The sequence below is a fragment of the Danio rerio genome, chromosome 6 (genome assembly GCF_052040795.2).
Source record: "Danio rerio strain M-AB ecotype USA chromosome 6, GRCz13ab, whole genome shotgun sequence".
NCBI classification, from domain to species: Eukaryota; Metazoa; Chordata; class Actinopteri; order Cypriniformes; family Danionidae; genus Danio; species Danio rerio.
This window is the reverse complement of record NC_141026.1, coordinates 3,822,063-3,844,686: the sequence shown is the minus strand read 5'-3', so window position 1 is coordinate 3,844,686 and position 22,624 is coordinate 3,822,063. Positions and strand designations below refer to the sequence as shown.

General features: G+C 33.7%; 1 protein-coding gene across 26 annotated transcripts in view; it reads right to left on the bottom strand.

Annotated features, from left to right (window-relative positions):
* The window catches only part of ptprfa (protein tyrosine phosphatase receptor type Fa), a 566,130-nt gene that overhangs the window by 67,460 nt on the left and 476,046 nt on the right, over positions 1-22,624 (bottom strand). For all 26 annotated transcript variants that reach the window (XM_087254905.1, XM_087254894.1, XM_087254901.1 and 23 more), the window contains 4 exons: positions 14,913-15,030; positions 11,620-12,201; positions 5,019-5,116; positions 1,668-1,924 (listed from right to left, as the gene is read on the bottom strand). In XM_087254905.1, coding sequence (XP_087111031.1) covers positions 1,668-1,924; positions 5,019-5,116; positions 11,620-12,201; positions 14,913-15,030 — 1,055 coding nt within the window. The remainder of the gene's footprint in view (positions 1-1,667; positions 1,925-5,018; positions 5,117-11,619; positions 12,202-14,912; positions 15,031-22,624) is intronic.

Sequence of the window (22,624 nt, the reverse complement as noted above, 5' to 3'; positions counted from 1 at the left end):
TGGAGCAAAACAAAACTTGTTTTCTTATGCATTTATTCACGTTGGAGGAAAATGAAAAGCTATTTTCACCATATTCTTATATTTTTATAAAGAATAACACGCCTAAAAGTCGGTGCTTTTTCATTTTTTTGCGTGTTGAATGAAGCCTAAAGAACAACAGTAAATCTGTTTGATAAATGAATAAAAGAAGCTATGGTGCTGTGCATAAATGAATTCATCCGGTTTAAAACATTTACATTTTTATCCTTTTCTCAGTAAATATAGCCAATATACACTCAACAGCCACTTTATTAGGTACACCGTACTAGTACCCGGTCAGGCCCCTTTTTGCCTTTAGAACTCCCATAATCCTTTGTGGCATGGACTCAACAAGGTGCTGGAAATATTCCTCAGAGATTTTGCTCCATATTGACATGATAGCATCAGGCAGTTGGTGCAGATTTGTCGGCAGCACATCCATGATGCAAATCTCCCGTTCCACCACATCACCAAAAGTGCCTAGTGGATTAATATCTGGTGACTGTGGAGGACATTTGAGTACAGTGAACTCATTGTCATGTTCAAGAAACCAGTCTGAGATGATTCAAGCTTTATGACATGGTGCGTTATCCTGCTGGAAGTAGCCATCAGAAGATGGTGATAAAGGAATGAACATGGTCAGCAACAATACTCAGGTAGGCTGTGGCGTTGACAGGATGCTCAATTGGTAATAAAGGGCACAAAGTGTGCCAAGAAAATCTCCCCCACACCATTACACCACCACCACCAGCCTGAAGGCAGGATGGATCCATGCTTTCATGTTGTTGATGCCAAATTTTGACCCTACCATCCAAATGTTGCAGCAGAATTCGAGACTTATCCCACCGGGCAACACAGGTCCAATTGTGGTGAGCCTGTGTGAATTGTAGCCTCAGTTTCCTGTTCTTAGCTGACAGGAGCGGCACCCGGTGTGTTCTTTTGCTGCTGTAGCCCATCCGCCTCAAGGTTGGACGTGTTGTGTGTTCAGAGATGCTCTTCTGCAGACCTCGGTTGTAACGAGTGCTTATTTGAGTTACTGTTGCCTTTCTATCAGCTGGAACCAGTCTGGCCATTCTCCTCTGACCTTTGGCATCAACAAGGCATTTGCGCCCACAGAACTGCCGCTCACTGCATATTTTCTCTTTTTCAAACCATTCTCTGTAAACCCTAGAAATGGTTGTGCGTGAAAATCCCAGTAGATCAGCAGTTTCTGAAATACTCAGAACCATGCCACATTCAAAGTCACTTAATTCTTTTTTCCTTTCCATTCTGATGCTCGCTTTGAACTGCAGCAGATGGTCTTGACCATGTCCACATGCCTAAATGCATTGAGTTGCTGCCATTTGATTGGCTGATTAGAAATTTGCGTTAACGAGCAGTTGGACAGGTGTACCTAATAAAGTGGCCGGTACGTGTACTTTGGGTTCATTTAAACAAAACAGTTATATTAAATAGATATATTCATACAAATGAGAGTTTGGTCACCAAACATCTTTAGGAATAGAAAATTAAATATTTAAATTACAACGAGTTTTTGCAAAACAATTATAAACAGCAAAATTTTAACTAAATTTGATAATTATCATGTCCCTCTTAATTTTTCGTTTTATAAAATAGTTTATTTTTTTAATAAACAGAGATTGACTGACCTGACGAGGGCGCTGTTGTGCACTTCGGGCAGTGTGATGGCGAGTTTGCCGCCCTCCTCTGGGTCTAGTTTCTGGTGTGCTGGTTTGGTAGTGAACAGGTCTGGAGCGGTGCGGATGGAGACCTGCTGCTGCAGTCCGCCAGCGCTGTTCCCCCGACTCATCAGGACAAAGGAGTAATCAGTGTCCGGCTGCAGACGCGTAATCAGCTTCCTCTTCAGGTCACCCTGGACCTCCACACTCTGCTGGTTATACAGGATCTGTAGCACAGATTACAGACACATTCAAAACATGGATAGAAATTTAAACGCAATGACAACTATATTTGCATCCACATTAAACGAATGATCATTTCCAGCTTGTTTCAAATAATTATTCGAATTTTTCGTTCTTTTTAAAATATTTTCCAAATGATGTTTAACAGAACAAGACATTTTTCACAGTATGTCTGATAATATTTTTTCTTCGGGAGAAAGTCTTGTTTGTTTTATTTCGGCTAGAATAAAAGCAGTTTTTAATATTTTAAAAAACATTTTAAGGTCAATATTATTAGGGGTCTTAAGCAATATGTTTTGGATTGTCTACAGAACAAACCACTGTTATACAATGACTTGCCTAATTTCCCTAATCAGCCGAGTTAAGCTTTTTTTCCAATGTCACTTTAAGCTGAATATAGTATCTTGAAAAATATCTAGTAAAATATTATTTATTGTCATCATGGAAAAGATAAAATAAATCAGTTAATAGATATAAGTTATTAAAACTATTATGTTTAGAAATGTGTTATAAAAAAATATTCTCTCCGTTAAACAGAAATTGTGGAAAAACATACAAGGGGGCTAATAATTCTGACTTCAACTGTATATATATATATATATATATATATATATATATATATATATATATATATATATATATATATATATATATATATATATATATATATAAAATGTAAATATCTACATACAAAAAGTTGAAGGCAAAATTAATTGCCTTAAATTAGTATTATTCTTAATTCTTTTTAAAATATTCCCTAAGTCATGTTTAATGAAGAGAATATTTTAAACAAATGACTACTACTGCTACTGCTAATAATAACAGTAATATTTTTCTAGTTATTTTGCAAGTAATTCAGTTTAAAGCTTATGATTCAAAAGCTTAAGCTAGGTTAATTAGGCAAGTTAGATTAATTAGGTGAGTGATGGAACAAGTTTAGTTGTGTAAACAATAAAAACACACATCTATTAGTGTGGTTTATTTATAAACTAATTTCAAGAGGATCACATGCTTATGATTGATCACAGCTGGTCCTGCATCAGCTTCACATATTGCACTCAAACGAATACTAACTCACTAAAAACCCCCAGAGATTTTCACTTCAGTCATCTTCATCTTGAATAATCCCCCCTTCAACCCCTACTCCTTCCCCTGGTTAGCATGGCTGCATCACAGCAAGAACACCACTGGTTTGGGCCCTTACCTGGAAAGTTCTCTGGAAAGTTCTCCCTATGCTCGTGTGAGTTTCGACCGGTTTCCTCCCATCGTCCATAGACATACAATATAAGTAGATTAACTAATCCAAAGTGGCATCATAGGACAAACTCTTAGCCGGCTATATCTCTTAGCTATTCCTAGCACATTCACAAGCAGGGGAGTTCTCGAGGCCTACCTGAGCTCAAACTCCCCTCTCGCCCACAAAACAGGAGGGAGCCCCGGGGGTGTTTCACCTAGCTCAGGGCTCTCTCCTGGGACAGCATGCCAGACACGCTTTATTATCAATCATCGCTCTGTTAAACAGCACTGGAGATGTATTTGAAAAAGAGTTCAAATTTAATAGGAGGGCTAATAATTTATATATTTAAATATATAATTTATATAATATATGTAGCCACGCTTCGTTTCAAGTGGATCCAGCGAGTGGATCAAGTGCAAGGAGTGGAATGTTAACTACATTTAGCAGCTGTAGTTAATGGAATGGAATGATGCACTTTTATCTTTGATACTACTTATTTGCGAGCCTGGCTTAGGGTACATCTCACCATTCGTGTAAAATGTAGAACCCATTATTTCCCACATACTCGGTATGTTTATAGGAATTATGAATAGAGGGTTTTAACATCAAACGGTGAGCTTCTAGCCAGCGTTTTAAATGCACATAGTATTTATATTGGATTGACTGGCTGTCAGTGTTTTGTTGATTTTAAAGCAATCGTTCATTTTCCATCAGCTTAGTCCCTTTATTCATCAGGGGTCACTTTTTTACATTAATTTCAGGTGCTGATCAAATCAAAAACTCCTTTTAGCATGGATAATACTGCTCCTATCGCTTGCCATTTATTTAAAGCTCGATTTAAATCAGCGATTGTCAGACTCGCTCCTGTTGGTCCTTAATCTGGCAACCTGCGCTTGCGTTTGTTTTTTTTTTTTTAAAGATTTATTTTTGGCCTTTTTTAGATAGGACAGTATTAAGACAGGAAGCGAAGTTGGAGAGAGAGAACGGGTAGGGTAGGGAAATGTCCTTGAGCCGGGATTCGATCTCGGGACGCCCTGACGTGCTACTGCACCATGTGTCGAGGCGCTAACCACTAGGCTATTGCGCCGACCGCTTGCGTTTGTTTTGATCCAGGAATGCAATACCTAGCTCAACCACTGGGTGTCAAACTTACATACTGCACCTTTAAACAACACAGTTTTATTAAACAGTTAAATCCATTAAAATAAGCGCTTGATCCTAATGTCCTGACAGTGGTTCCAACCATCTTGTTTTTCTACATCGCTATCATTATAAATGTAGTTTGATCTCTGCTTTTGCTATATGTGGATCTAGTACAATTTTTAGAATAATATCTTCATCATTATCTTTACAGTTATCGACCTTAGTGTGAACAGCTCTTAAAGGCACAGTTCGCCCAAAAAGGATTTACTCACCCTTCTGCTGAACTCAAAAGAAGATACTTTGAAAAATGCTGGTTGCTGGCACACTGAAAAATATTTATTGAATATAGAATTTTTATTTACGTTAAGTGGTTTCAAACAATTTATTTGGGATGAATTCAAGCAAACAAATTAAGTTGAACATTACTAAACCTGTTTGTTTAAATTTAGCCTATATAAATGGTTTGCAACCACTTACCCTAAAATGATTATGTAAATCCAATGAATCATTTTTTTTCAGTGCTCCCATCGCCTTCCAAAGTAATTGTTTACTCTGTCAGCCAACAGCATTCTTCGAAATATCAACAGGAGAAAGAAACTCAAACCACGAGGGAGAGTAAATTGCAACTTTGGAGTGAACTAACCCTCATTTGACTCATTTCCCACTGTGCTTTTTGCAGAATGACATGCAAAGATCACCTTGAAAGGCACTTGAGACTTGTATGTTTCTGGCACCTCCCATGTGAGCAGGACAGAGGTCTTCATCACGGCTTTCACACCAAAGTTTTTCGTGAACTCTGTGAAGGAGAAAGTTGAAGAGTCACTGAATGGCGCAGCGATAAGCAGAGAAACCACATCAGCTGTACGTGATAACATCTTAAGACCTTCATCTCAAAACCACACATGAAAAACCCAAAGCCACATATCAGCTCTGTGCATGCGCTTACGCTATAGGGAATCAAAGAAGACAGAACACACACACACACACACACACACACACACACACACACACACACACACACACACACACACACACACACACACACACACACACACACACACACACATATTAGAGTTGTAAATCACAACTCCAAATAATATACTGTTGTTATTTTATCACACTTGTCATTACTAATAGATCTAATATAATATATAATAGATACTAATAGATCTAATATAATATAATATAATATAATATAATATAATATAATATAATATAATATAATATAATATAATATAACAAAATATAATATAATATAATATGATATAATATAATATAATATAATATAATATAATATAATATAATATAATATAATATAATATAACATAATATAACAAAATATAATATAATATAATATAATATAATATAATATAATATAATATAATATAATATAATATAATAATATAATATAACATAACAAAATATAATATAATATAATATAATATAATATAATATAATATAATATGATATGATATAATATAATATAATATAATATAATATAATATAATATAATATAATATAATATAATATAATAAAATATAATATAAAATAATATAATATAATATAACAAAATATAATATAACAAAATATAATATAATATAATATAATATAATATAATATAATATAATATAACAAAATATAATATAATATAATATGATATGATATAATATAATATAATAATATAATATAATATAATATAATATAATATAATATAATATAATATAATATAATATAATATAATATAATATAATTTAATTTAATATAACAAAATATAATATAATATAATATAATATAATATAATATAATATAATATGATATAATATAATATAATATAATATAATATAATATAATATAATATAATATAATATAATATAATATAATATAATATAATATAAAATAATATAATTTAATTTAATATAACAAAATATAATATAATATAATATAATATAATATAATATAATATAATATAATATAATATAATATAATATAATATAATATGATATGATATAATATAATATAATATAATAATATAATATAATATAAAATAATATAATATAATATAATATAATATAATATAATATAATTTAATTTAATATAATATAATATAATTTAATATGATATGATATAATATAATATAATATAATATAATATAATATAATATAATATAATATAATATAATATAATATAATATAATATAATATAATATAACATAATATAACATAATATAATATAATATAACATAATATAACATAACATAACAAAATATAATATAATATAATATAATATAATAAAATATAATATAATATAACATAATATAACATAATATAATATAATATAATATAATATAATATAATATAATATAATATAATATAATATAATATAATATAATATAATATAACAAAATATAATATAATATAATATAATATAATATAATATAATATAATATAATATAATATAATATAATATAATATAACAAAATATAATATAATATAATATAATATAATATAATATAATATAATATAATATAATATAATATAATATAACATAATATAACATAATATAATTATAATATAATATAATATAATATAACAAAATATAATATAATATAATATAATATAATATAATATAATATAATATAATATAATATAATATAATATAATATAATATAATATAACATAACATAACATAACAAAATATAATATAATATAATATAATATAATATAATATAATATAATATAATATAATATAATATAATATAATATAATATAACATAATATAATATAATATAACATAATATAATATAATATAATATAACATAACATAACAAAATATAATATAATATAATATAATATAATATAATATAATATAATATAATATAATATAATATAATATAACATAATATAACAAAATATAATATAATATAATATAATATAATATAATATAATATAATATAATATAATATAATATAATATAATATAATATAATATAATATAATATAACATAATATAACAAAATATAATATAATATAATATAATATAATATAATATAATATAATATAATATAATATAATATAATATAACATAATATAACAAAATATAATATAATATAATATAATATAATATAATATAATATAATATAATATAATATAATATAATATAATATAATATAAAAAACAAGAATAGTGATTTAAATGTTTTTTTCCTCAACATTTACTTAATACACTAAGTAATTTTATTTATTTCAAATTACTGTCCAATTACGTCACATTAAACCAAATAACCATGTATGTGCTCAGACCAGTATTACACTCTTCTGTGGAAGTGAAATACAAAAAAGAAATACTAGATATGAAATGAAAGGGAAATGGATGCTATAGAGCTCCAAAAATACCACAAAGAAAGTCCATATGTTCTATAGAAAAAGTGTGGGAATGGCAGGAGGGTGAGCAAAACCCTTTAATGTTTCGAGCATAAGATGAGCCGTATGGGGAGATTTTGCAGCGACTGCATTCAGAAAACCGTACGCCTGCTTCCTCTCCAACCATCTGCTGTGTGTGTGAGTGTTGTTCAGTGAATGTGTGTATGAGACAAGCAGAAAAAGGAGACAGTGAAGATGACTGTCTGGAGCTGCTAGATGAGGTATTGTTAATATAACTAAATGGTAAATCATTTTGAGTAGGATTCGACACTATAATAGCATTTGAACACACTTAATCACATCTTGTTTGGGTTAATTGAAGATTTTGCTCTAAGAAATGGCTTACTGGATGAGGGATTGTTATTCATTCATTCATTTATTTTATTTTCGGCTTAGTCCCTTTATTAATCAGGGGTCACCACAGCGGAATGAACCGTCAACTTTTCCAGCATATGTTTTGCGCAGCGGATGCCCTTCCAGCTGCAACCCATCACTGGGAAATGAGGGATTGTTAATACAACCAAATTTCAACATAAACTGCACTGTAAAAAGGCAGGAAGTCCTTCATGTTGTCCTAATGCAAATTGATTACGTTATTATGAACATATAAAAATTAAGTTGTCCCCCAAAAGACTTAAAACTTTTGTTGTTTCAGCTCATTGTAAGTAAGTTGTTTAAAGAAGCAGCAAAAGCCATTTCCTTTAAGTGTGTGCATAATACGAAAATATTTTAGGTAGGATATGACACTATCTAATTTAAGCACACTTAATCACATCTTGGTTGAGTTATGAGGAAATATAAATTTATATAATCTATATACAGCTGCAGTCACAATTATTAGCCCTCCTTTACATTTTTTTTCTTTTTTAAATATTTCCCAAATGATGTTTGACAGAGCAAGGAAATTTTCACAGTATGTCTGATAATGTTTTTACTTCTGGAGAAAGTCTTTTTAGTTTCATTTCGGCAAGAATAAAAGCAGTTTTAATTTTTTAAACACTATTTTAAAGACAAAATTTTTAGCCCCTTTAAGCAATTTTTTTCTGATAGTTCAACTGTATATACTGTATATATATATATATATATATATATATATATATATATATATATATATATATATATATATATATATATATATATATATACATACATACATCGAATATAAAATAAAATAAAATAAAATAAAACAAAATAAAATAAATGTAAAATAAATATATATCAAAAATAAAATAAAAGCTATATTTTTTTTGATAGTTCAGTATAGTATCAAATATAAAATAAAACAAAATAAAATAAATTTAAAATAAATATATATCAAAAATAAAATAAAATAAAATAAAATAAAATAAAATAAAATAAAATAAAATAAAACAAAACAAAATAAAATAAATTTCTTTAATATATATATATATATATATATATATTTTTTTTTAATTTATTTTATATTTTATTTTATATATTTTAAATTTGTATATATATTTTATTTATTATTATTATTATTATTATTATTATATGTAATTTTTTATAAATATATATTTTTTTAACTTGGGTATAGTATTTTGTGTAGTTCCAGTTTTGTCTTTGCTACTGACTAATCTAATATTTATATATACACAAATATATGATTGTAAAGCATCTTGTAGAAAATAATAATTTAAAAGAGAGATCTGTGAGGGGTGTGCTCGTTTATGCTGAGCTCTGTATATCCATCTTCAGAAGAGATCTCAGTTAGTCAACAATCTGTGACTTTTAATTTGTCCAAATGAATTTAATCAGAAACATCTGAGAGAAAGTTAATTCTTAAATGAACTGTAACTAAGCCCTCCATTAAAGCCCTCTCTCAGATCCTCTTAGAGTTTCTCTGGTAAATACAGCTTTGGGATCAGTTCTGATTTGATTTGTAATTTTGATGAATCCATTAATGATTCTGTTAGAACTTTTGAGAGCGCTGCTGGACTCTTTAAAATGAACTGCTCATTAGAGTCATTTGCTCATGAATCAGACTATATGTGCAATCAGTGAGGATACTGCATTAAAAAGAGGAGTTTTTGCATGTTTTGTAGTATCTTCTTACTCTCAACACATTAAAATCAAACTACACAAATCAATTCAGCTCAAACATTCATTTTGGTGGGATCTGAATAGAAGTGTAAACGTGACCAGAAGAATGCAGACATTCAAGAACCAAGAATGAAAATAAATGCCATTCAAAGTTTATATATATATATAAAATCTTAATTCTTAATTCTTAATTCTATTCTTAATATATATATATATTTTTTTTTTTCAAAAACCAATTATCTATCTAGAATTATATATATAAAGATATTATATAATTATAGATAGATAATTGGTTTTTGAAAAAAAAAATATATAAAGATACATATATACATACAGATATAAAGATACATATATACATACACACACACACACACACACACACACATATATATATATATACATACATACATACATACATACATACATACATACATACATACATACATACATATATACATACACACATACATATATACAAACATACATACATATATATATATTTATATATATATATATATATATATATATATATATTTATATACATACATACAAACATACATACATACATATATATATATATATATATATATATATATATATATATATATATATATATATATATATATATATATATATACATACATACATACATACATACATATATACATATATATATATATATATATATATATATATATATATATATATATATATATATATATATATATATATATATATATATATATATAATTATTTTTCTAAAAACCAATTATCTATCTAGAATTCTAGAATTAAGATTTTTTTGGGGGCTTAAGTAAAATATACACTAACAACATACACAAAATTAAGGCTATTTCTTTGTTGACTTCAAGAACCATTAAGCTCTGTGAGTTATATAATGGAAGGAGACCTGCATAGGCGCATAACTAAAACGATCTGCACTGGACAATGGCACGGTCTACATCAGTTCTTCGGAATAGCGAAGCATCAACAATGCGCCTTAACACACCTCCATTTCAGACCAGCACACCCATGCTTTATAGCTAACTTTGGTACAACGACTGCGTCCAAAACCGCATACTTCCATACTATACAGTATGCTAAAATCAGTATGCGAGCCGAGTAGTATGTCCGAATTCATAGAAATTCTAAAATCAGTATGCGAGAAGTACCAGGATCACTTACTACTACCGGCGAGATTCTGGAGTGCACATATCATGTACTTTGCGCTATCCCATGAGGCCCCGCAAGAAAATTCATGAATGGGAGTAAAGCGGCGCAACTGACGCAGGAAGGTCACGTGACCATGACAAAATGGCAGATGTAGTACGTTCGAATTCCATTCATACTTTTCACGTTCATACTGTATAGAATGTACTTTTCAAGCGGCCGAGTAGTACGTTTCAATTTAACTGCAGTACCTGAGCAGTAGGTGGTTTCGGACGAAGCCAACATGTCATGCTGTACATTGTCCCAGTATAAATAAATAAAATAATTAAATAAAATACATAAAACGAGTCCAAAAAGTGACGCAAATATCTTTGCTATTTAAACAACGTGGTGCAAAACGTGAAAATTACAGTTGCGCTGGTCTGAAAATAGCAACAAATCACGCCTTATTGCGCCGGGTGAACAACGGGACCCAAAAACCCTCTATATAGAAAATAATCTGAATGTGTGGCATCACCCTGATATTGCTTTAAATTCTGCAACTTTAAACAGCCAACCTCATCCATTATTATTCCAGAAGCCATTTCAACCTGATGTAATGGAGAAAAGGTGAGCATGAGCTGAAGCTAATGCTTCCATTGAAGCACTCACCAGGCATGGAGGTAGACATGGTTCTGCTCTGGATGCTGGGGCTGATGGGACCTCCACCTTTCCCTGTAAACGCCCTCACCCTGATATCATAGGTGGTGTCCGGCTTCAGGCCCTGAATGGTCATCTCCGTGTCCGCTGTGCCGTTGGTCTGATTCTGATGGCTGTTAATGTCTCGATAAACCACCACATATCGTACGATCTTCCCATTCCTCTCGGGCAGCGGCGGAGGATCCCAGGCTAGTTTTGTGGTGGTTGTGGTCAATCCAACGACTTTGAGGTTTTGTGGGTAACTGCTGGGCACATCCTCCGGGGTGCTGATCTCTTTGCTGTACTCCTCTCCATTCCCGGCGCGGTTTTTAGCGCAGAGTTTGAAGATGTACGTCGCGCCCTTGTGCAGGCCGGTGACAGTGAAGTGGTCATCAGTGCGTCTGAAGTCTCGGACAGTGTAAATATCCTCTTCTTCACGCTTATAGCGGAGTCTGTAGCCCATCAGCTCTCCCACCATCTCTTTAGGCGGCTGCCACTGGATCAGAGCCGTGTTGCCTATGGTGGTGCTGATGATCATAGTGGGCTTTCCTGGAACTGACAGAGGCACAGATGAGAGGGTCATTACTGTATGTAGTCACAGCTAATAGTCATTCATTCATTCATTCATTTTCTTGTTGGCTTAGTCTCTTTATTAATCCGGGGTCGCCACTGTGGAATGAACCGCCAACTTATCCAGCACTTTTTTACGCAGCAGATGCCCTTCCAGCTGCAACCCATCTCTGGGAAAACAGCTAATAGTCATACTGTTTAATTTACATTAAGTTATTTAGCAGATGCTTTTGTCTAAAGCAACTTACAATTGAGAAGGCATTCAGCGATTCAACAAGAAGAGGCAATAAACACAAGTGCTCTTCCCATGGCACTTCTTGTAAAGAGTAGGGGTGTAACCCCGGTGTCCTAGCCAAAGTGTCACACTGGTGGTGGAGTAAAGTGACCCCCCTCATGATTGTGAAGTGCTTTGGGTGTATGGCCATACACAATAAATGCGCTATATAAATACACATTACATTAGGGCTGCTCGATTTTGGTGAAAAATTATAATCACGATTATTTTGGTCATAATTGTAATCACGATTATTCCAAACGATTATTAGTTGAAGTCAAAATTATTAGCACTCCTGAGAATTTTTTAAAAATAAATATTTCCCAGATGATGTTTAACAGAGCAAGGAATTTTAACAGTATTTCCTCTAATATTTTTTCTTCTGGAGAAAGGCTGATTTGTTTTGTTTTGGCTAGAATAAAAGCAAATTTAAATATTTTGAAACCTCTTTTAAGGTCAATATTATTAGCCCCTTTAGGCAATATATATATTTTTGATTGTCTGCAGAAGAAACTACTGTTTTATAATGACTTGCCTAATTACCCTAATTAAGCTTTTGAATCCCACTTTGAATTTGCTTGTATTTAAAAAAATATCTACTAAAATATTATGAGCTGTCATCATAACAAAGATAAAATTAATCGGTTGTTAGAAATGAATGATTAAAACTATTATGTTCAGAAATCTTCTTTCCATTAAACAGAAATTAGGGGAAAAAGGTTGCTAATATTCAGGAGGGCTAATAATTCTGACTTCAACTGCATATATTATTTTCCTCCCTGCAAAGGAAAGAGAAATAAATACAATATAATAAAAATATGAAACAAACTGTGCTTTTAGCATCTTCACCGTAAGAAAAACACTTTAGCAACAAAAGTCTTCAGTCAAGAGCAAAGAGGGATTTTCTCGTTGTTTTATTAATCATGATAAAACATCTGGAAAGCAGCTGTGCTCTGTTACTTTAATGGTTTCGCTTTCACGCATCTTTTGATCCTCAACTCGTTTGTTTATTACAAAATGAGGGTTGATATGAATAATCACTAAACACCGCGTTTTGACACCTATTTGAACATTAAAGCGCTCCCGTTAATGACTTTAGATGTGTGTGCTCTCTGCTCGTCACAATGTGCGAATGAGACCAAGTGCAGACCGCATGCTTCTGACTGCGCGCCGCACACACATAAGCATGCGGTCTTTCGCGCTTTTAAGAGCAACAAGTGAGGACAACTGGACAGGGGGCGGTAAATAATGGAATAATCGTTTATCTCGATTGATGGTTTTTCATAATCGTTTGAAGCCATAATCGAAATCGAAATCGGATTTTCGATTAATTGCAAAGCCCTACATTACATTACATTACATGTTGTTCACCATCATTTACATTTACATTTACATTTAGTCATTTATCTTTATCTTTTATCCAAAGCGACTTACAAATGAGGACAAGGAAGCAATTTACACAACTAAGAGCAACAATGAATAAGTGCTATAGGCAAGTTTCAGGTCTGTAAAGTCTAAGAAGGGGAAGTATTAGTAGCATTAGTAATTTTTTTTTTTTTGTACAGTTAGTGTGATATTCAAAGAGGCAATTGCAGATTAGGAAGTGAAGTCGAGACTAAATAGTTGAGTTTTTAGTCGTTTCTTGAAAGTAGCGAGTGACTCTGCTGTTCTGATGCAGTTAGGGAGTTCATTCCACCAACTGGGCAGATTGAGCGTGAGCGTTCGCGAAAGTGATTTCTTCCCTCTTTGGGATGGAACCACGAGGCGATGTTCATTCACAGAACGCAAGTTTCTGGAGGGCACATAGATCTGCAGAAGTGAGAGCAGATAAGAAGGAGCAAGGCCAGAGTAAATGATCACCATCAGTAAATACATTAACTAATGAAATCTTATTGTGTGACCAAAACATTCAATGATAACATCTTTTTAAGCAGTTCGCTTACGGTTTCTGAAAGACGTTTGTGCACAAAGCAGAAGCCAGGTGGTGAACACCTAAACGATGACTTAACTCAAAACAATGTCTTTAATTTATTTTAAAAAATCTTCAAAATCTCTACAATCTTTCAAAAATACAAATGCCTGTACTTTTTTTTTTTAACATATCACCGAAAAACACTATTCATAATCACTAATTTTCCAACCCCACACTGACTTATTTTAGTGTAAAGGTCACGCTGGTGTATTCCCCCTAATGCACTACCTGTACAAATCCTCTCCTGCCTTAGAAAAGAATGATGTGAATTAATTTCCACTTCTCTTTAATCTCCAGCACCCGGGCCAGATTGCTCAGCTGATGAAATGGCCGCTGAGCTGCAAATACAGCTGAAGTGATGCAGCGAAGGTCGCTCAGAGGTGACTGCAGCTGAACTTTTCACCTCTGGAAATACTGCAGCACTTAAACTCTAAACTTCACAACTCTCACCTGCTCCTGTTGTGGTCACCACTTTGGCTTTGCTCCGCGCTCCATCTCCTTTAGTGGTGTACGCGGCTACAGTCACTGAATATGTGGTTTCAGGGAGAAGACCACTGATCACGGCCTCCTGGGAGAGAGAGAGAGAGAGAGAGGGAGAGGGGTTAATTGATGGCAGGCAGAGACACGCTGTACGGTTGGTGCTTTTTCATCATTCAGGTAGCTGTCACATGTCTGACATGTCTGTTTAATATTGCTGAAGTACGTTTCAAGGTTTTCATTAAACTTTACGCTTTCAGTCAGGACACGCAGCTTTGTCTCAATTTCGCGTATACCTGGTCAAGGTAGGGCTGGACGATATGGCAAAAATTTATATCAAGATATATTTCTTAATTTCGGTCGATATGATATAATTCCGATATCGATATGGACAAAATTAAAAAGCCAGGAAAAAACTGCCAAGAACGAACACAATAGATGTCTGTACCTACAAATGCCTACAAATTTGCAAAGTCTATAATACCTCTAGGCTCTTTTTTTCTTAATAAAAAAGGACAAAAATTGATGTTCACTTTTTATTTGTATTTAGCCTTTACAAACAGATGAGTACATTCACAGTTCTGGTTGCTTTTCATCTTGAACGTCCTTTAAGGGTTATATCTGTCTATTTATATTTGTGTATGTAACTACCTAATTAAATTGAAAGGTTTCACATAAAATAGTTCTTATATATTTTAGTCTATTTATATATTTATATTTTTGAAAATTATTTAGTAGGCCACTATGTCATTATTTATCTTCGCTGCTCACTGCGCGCGAAACAATAATCACCAATCGATGAAAGTGATTGTAAATGTAAGAAAGCTGATAGACCTTTTACGCACTTCCGCATTTTTCGAACGGAAATACGTCAATGTAGTGCATTAAAACTTCCTGTTATCATAGCGGCAGATACGAAAAATGGCAGAGTCGAAGAATCGCAGTTTCTGTTGTGTTCCAGGCTGTTCGTCTTCTAACCAAAAACAGCCCTACCTTTTATTTCATTCTTTTCCTGTGGTTCCAAACCTGAAACCTAAATGGATACAGGCGATCTGAAGAGAGGAAGGGCATAGTTTTAATGTAAAACAGGTAGCACCTATGTCTGCAGCCGGCACTTCGCTCCGGATGATTACAGTGGTGGCTGCGTCGTTCGTCGCCTGAAGAGTGATGTTGTCCCGTGCCTATTCCCTTGGAACAACTTTACAGCTCCTTTGAGAAGGGAGTCAGTATATGACAGAACCTACAAACGTCAGTATAAACAGCTATGCTATGAAGATAGCGATATGGTGGTTAAGGCAGCAAGGATGGATCATGACTACGTGACACACCCACCTGCATTGAGGTAAAGTTGGTTTTATATTCACACATTCGTTCATTTAGAAGTCTCTATATTATTTACCATGTTACTTTGAATATACGATCGAAATTACCATGCAAACATGACCTGAAAACAACATTAACACTGGTTATTTGACTATGAACAATGCTGTACTTTGATAGTCATTGGCTGCTACTATGATTCGCTATTTAGAGTTTGCAAATAATACTTTAAAGTAACTATATTGTTAAAGGGAAAGTCTGAATGTGCAAATATAAAACCAACTTTACCACAATCCCACCTGCAGTTAAGATTGTTCATAGTGTATTTAGCTAACGCTAGTCACCTGTGTGTACCGTTGTGCATATCTACCTGAACAAATTAATGTTAATAATATAAGCTGTTCACGAAACTCAACTAATAAAATAAAATATATATTTTTTTAATAATGAAACAATTTATTGCTGTGACATCTAGTAAATACACGAAGTTTTATCATACTAGCATGTGTGGAAGTATTTAAAACAAGTGTGTTACACCTGGCCCTGTGTTAGGTTCTACCCCGCTCTCCCCTATTTTAATTGCATGTTTTTAATTATTTATTTAATTAACTTCGGAAGACAACTCAGGCTCGCCGAAAACACTCTAGCTGCCTTTTCTCCGCCAAAAAACTCATACCGGAACTGGGTTTACACGTTGTTGACGTACTTCCGTTTTTTGCGTAAAAGGTCTATTCGACAAAAGTGCCTTAATGTGAGTGCGCGCGTACACATTGCACTCAGCCGGTGTTGCCAGATTGGGCATTTTTCAAATTTGATAGGGCGGTTGTTTTTGCATTTCGGCGAGTTTTGTATAGTTTTTGGCTGGAATCAGTCAGCAACATCTGACAACACTGCACACAGCTTTGCTAGCTCTCTCTCTCACATACACAAACATGCAGGTATTCACAACGCACAAGTTACGCAAAACACGAATATCTGACATTTCCCGGAGCAAGATCCGGCTCAGATTAAGCACTGCTGCAAACTGTTTATTCGCTGTACTTAGCATACACGCCTTTTCGCCATTTGTGAAAGGTTTGCAGTTTATACTGGAGCTCCTCACATGCCTTCTTTCGGCTTTCGCTCAGCTTGAACTTTGCTGCAAAAGCTGCATGGTGGGTTCTTACTCGTGGAAGCTTGTTCATACACATCTGTATTCAGGACTCATATTTTGTAGCTAAAACTTTCTGCGACGGAGCGAACTGCTGAGCGCTGGCAGCAGCATGTCTGTGATGTACGTCATCATGCAAGTGACATGATCATGCTCTTCACGCCTGAGCTCTGAAAGTCATTCAGTGACAAATGATACAATGTATAGGATCTTATTGATAATAAAATAAAATAATAATAATAATAATAATAATAATAATAATATATATATGCAAATTTATATTGAAATACCGATATGGGTTTAAAAATCATATCACCGATATTGAAAGAAAATATATCGCGATGTATATTGATATCAAATTATTGTCCAGCCCTAGGTCAAGGTGCTTTTCAGTTTCATTACATCCTTTGAGGACCAGACATGGACTTTGGACTGTAAGTGGCGATATAATCACAATTTCCTCTGGTTTTCAAGCTGCTCTTTCTGCATCTTTACAACTTAAGGACAATGCCTAAATCCTGTTCTCCATATGCTGCGCCATGCAAAGTTTTAAACATTCTGATTTAAATTACAATCGATGCAGGATTTCTGAAGCATGAAAGGCTCTTCTTTGTTTTCTTGCATTCACTGGAATTATTACAGCATGATGAATGTGCGATGGGGTCTGTGCTTAATGTGAATCTGCTTTTATTCCCTGAGATCTAGATCATTTTCAGAAGGTCATAATTCTGGTTTTATTCCTTTCAGCACCGGGTCTGCCAGCTACGCTTTCGTAGATCTAGACTCGAGAGGGTACATTTGATGAAAAATAAGACACTGAAAAACCCATCAGAGCGTCTAAAGACAGTCGTCTCAAGCAAAACAAGCCAAGAATGAGGGAAGCTGATGTCTGGAAGAACTGCAGGAGGCCGAGAATCACTGTTTAAAGTTGCTTCCTATTGAATATAGACATGTGACAGTGCAGTCTGGATGCATCACAAACAAACAAAAGTATAACAAATCTGGGACAGGTTAAAGTTTGTTTTTTACAAACACTCCCACATGCAGTAGTAGGAATGACACACATTTAACATTCCCAGTGGATAGAAAATACACCAAACCAATATCTGTTCAAGCAGCTGATTTAACATTTCATCTTTTCACTGTTATGAGTATCGGCGATCTAGCAGTTGCAGATCGCTAAAGGGCAACAAATCCGCCATTACATGGACTACAATTTCAAGCATGCACCACACACACCGGTTTCTCATCCAGACTGATTAAAAACTTGCACAGCTGAAGCTGCTTAAGAACTCATTACATAGACTATTTATACAGCACACACATGGATGCACACACGCATACACACACACCCATTGTTGTTACCTGTACACATTACCAAGCGTTTCTCCTCACCTTGCTCTGCCGTGTTTAATTCTTTGCCTTGTTTTTTGTTTTCTGATGCTAGCCCGCTGGACCAACCTCTTAGCCTGTTTTTGACTTCTCTTTTGGATTGTCCAAATAATACTATTTGCTCCTGTGATCGGCCCTTGCCTGCCTGACCATTCCTTGTATAATAAAGACTCTGCTATTGGATCCTCATCTCCGTTGTCACATCCGTATTGTTACAATCAATATACAGTATTAGTATGTATTTCAGTGCTACTGCTTATTTATAAACACCCATATATTTTCTATCATAGTGTGTACTACAGTACTAATTCACAGCTACTACTCAAGAGCTTACTCTTTAGGTACTAGAACCCATGCAAAGCATACTGTAGTATAGAGGTGTGAGCGTCGTTGAAGCAGCAGTGGCGCGATAGTTTCACCTCAGGGTCAATTCTTGCTGGTGCATTGATAATGATCAAAAGCACACTTAGGGCCTTATCATAAACTCGGCGCAACGTGGCGTAAGGCGCGGCGCAATACTTGTTTGCTAGTTTCAGTTTGGCGCAAGAGTCGTTTTGAGGCGTTGCGCCACGCTCTTTTAATAGCAAATGCATTAGCGCTCATATGTGCGTCCATAGGCGTTCTGGTCTAAAAAGGAAGGTGTTTTTGAGGCGCACTGCTGTCGCGTTGCTATTTTGAGAAACTATAATAGATTTTTCATTAGACCAAAACAAGTCCGGTCTAAACTCCAGCGCAGAGTTGTGCCTCGCTTACACACTGCTTAATAGCCTACACACAATGTAGAGCAATACGCAAATATCTTTACATATGAAAAAATTTAAATATTAAGGATAGGCCTATATATAGGATATAATGAGAATATTTATAGGATATAAATATAAAGAATTAAAATATTACAAAACATATTATTTTATAGCTTACATAAATATGAAAAACCACAGTTTTTTTTGCGTTCTTCATCTCGGGAGGCTTTTTCAGTTCATTCATAACAATTTGCTTCTGTATAATGTTATTATTATTAGCAGTATTATTTATTATATCCATATTTATATTTGTTTTATTAAAAACAAGCTTAGATTTGCCCACCTGCACGTTTTAGACCATACAGTATGGGGCACAGCATGTGTTTTAGGATATAACTCAGGTTTTTGAGCACACTTTGTTATTATTGTTCATTTATTCGTTTGCTGGAAATTAGAACTGAATTTAGAAATAGTTTTAAAACAAATATTTGCGCTAAACAAACAAAATTAATTATTTATAGGCTAATTGATGTCTGTGCGTAAAGGTTTCCCTATCTACAAGAGCGAAAGTGAAAGTAAATCGATTATCTCTCATTCTCACGCAGTAGATGCTCTGTTTAAAAGTTTAAAAAACTGTGAACTGTTTGCTAGTGAAATGCTCAGTTCTTACACTTTCACTTACTTTACGTCCTGTAAATAGCAAATGCACTTATGGTGCGACGCAGCTGGCTCTTAAAGGGAATGGGAAATGAGACTCTGATTGGTTTATTCTCAAAACACACCTATAACTCATTAAGAAAATAAACTCAACCCTTTTACACCATGCGCCACGGCGCAAAGCGCATTTTCCCGTCCTTAAAATAGCAAATATGGATTCTGACACGCCCTGAAAGCGTTTGCGCCCTGCTCTTTTCGTTTTGTGCATGGACCGACAAAATAGAGCCCTGAATGAGCAATTTTATCTAATAAATGCATCAATAACATCCACTGATTTTTATATATTCAATTAAATGAACTTAAATGATTACAAACGCAACAAATATTTAGTTGGGCCCGAAGTGCAAAACGAAATTTAAAACAATTTTAAACTAGTTTTAAACTAGTGGGGGTTTTGAAATCAATTCATGCAAATAATCGAGATAACCATGAAACCGTGATTATTTCTTAGACTATAATCTTCAAAAGAAGATTGGCACACTGAGGAAGGCTTCGTCCCGAAACGTCTGTTTGTCTGTTATCACCCGTAAAATGTAAGAAAAAGTAGAAATAAAAACAGTATGAAGCAATTGAGTGCGAATCATTACCTTCTTTTGAATAATAGTAACGATCAGATTAACGCACCAAACCAAAGAAGTAACTAAAAAAAACTGCAAGCGCGCAGGACTAACTTCAGTAACTCTGCACACGTGATTCATTAGACTATAATCTTAAAATCAAAATTTAGAATCGTTGCATCCCTATTCACATCTTGAAGTGCGCTTTATCTAGTTCTCTCTGGACTATTTGAGTTCCTACTGGAAACTCGTCACCATGTTAAAGTAAAATAGGCTGCAAACAGAGATTCACGTTGACTTTAATTATCACTTCACAGCTATAGCCTCACAATTCCCCGATCTCTCTAGCAGAAGATCACAGGAACGCACGAATCATCTAAAACTTTTAAACTGTGTTTAAAAGCTGCAGCGAGGCAGGGGTTTCCTCAATCACATTCAATTCATTTCCCCGCGTGGAGTAGTCAGTCTTATCTCCAGCATGTGTTTGGTGGAGCCATTGGGTCCTGAAAAGTGGGAAGTCCTCAGCGTTTCACATTAAAGCATGATGGATAGACTGCTTGTGGCAACACAGAGTTCACTAGAGCCGACCACCATTGAGAGAGAGAGACGCCTCTTTATCTGTTTAGAGCGATATCACTGTCACGACTCATTAATACAGAAGAAAAGACAACAGAGAGAGAGACGGAAGAGCTGGGCTGGGGACTCAGACAGACCCACATTCAGACATTTAACAGGGCATAGCTGCCCATGACAGCTCAACATCAGCCTCTATAAGGCAGAGTGAGAGCTATGAGGGCATCAGAACAAGATCAGATAGTGATTTTCTGCAGGACCAGCATCTTTTGACCAATGACTCTTATGCTGAGTTCAGAATGAATGATTTTAGCCCGACTAGCAAACAGGTTTAAAGAAATTGCAGACAAACCTTTAGACGAGCCTTTAGTCATGCCGCCCCCTCATCCTGGAAAGCTCTTCAGTCTGAACTAAAGATATCTGAGCTCATCCCAATGACATTGTTTCGCTCTATCCTTTTCAACAAAAAAAAACAGTCCATTTCTCAATGTATGTGTTTTTAATATATTGAAATGTGGTAAAGCTGGAAAACTGAACTGTATTTTCATATTATATTAATTTTATATTTATTTTTAATATTATTACATTATTTTATTATTATTATTATTATTATTATTTTTTTTTATAAATCGTGTTTTGCAGAACTCTTGGCCTTGTAAATGAGATCTTGATCTCAATGGGGTTTTTTTCTGGTTAAATAAAAAAAAAAACATATATAAATGCCTGGAATCAAAGGCAAATCAGTGCTTGTTCACGTGAATAACAATCACCCCTGCTGAAAAATCCAGCTTAAACCAGCCTAAGCTGGTTGGCTGGATTTAGCTGGTTGACTAGGCTGGTTTTAGAGGGGTTTTGGCCATTTCCAGGCTGAATTCCAGCTATTTCCAGCCTGGTCTTAGCTGGTCAGGCTGGGAGAGGACCAGCTGAAACCAGCTTGACCAGCCTAATCAGGCTGGGAGCCCAGCAAAAACCAGCTGTGTCCAGCTTAAACCAGGCTAGTCAAGCTGGTTTAAGTTGGTTTTAGCTGGTCATTTTCCAAATGACTGGAAATGGCTTGAAACCAGCCTGGAAATGGCCAAAACCCCTCTAAAACCAGGCTGGTCAACCAACTGAAACCAGCCAACCAGCTTAGGCTGGTTTAAGCTGGATTTTTTAGCAGGGACACAGTGTGAACTATCAAAGACGCAATCTAAGAGAATCGCAGATGAGTCGTTGTCAGCCATGAGATATTTG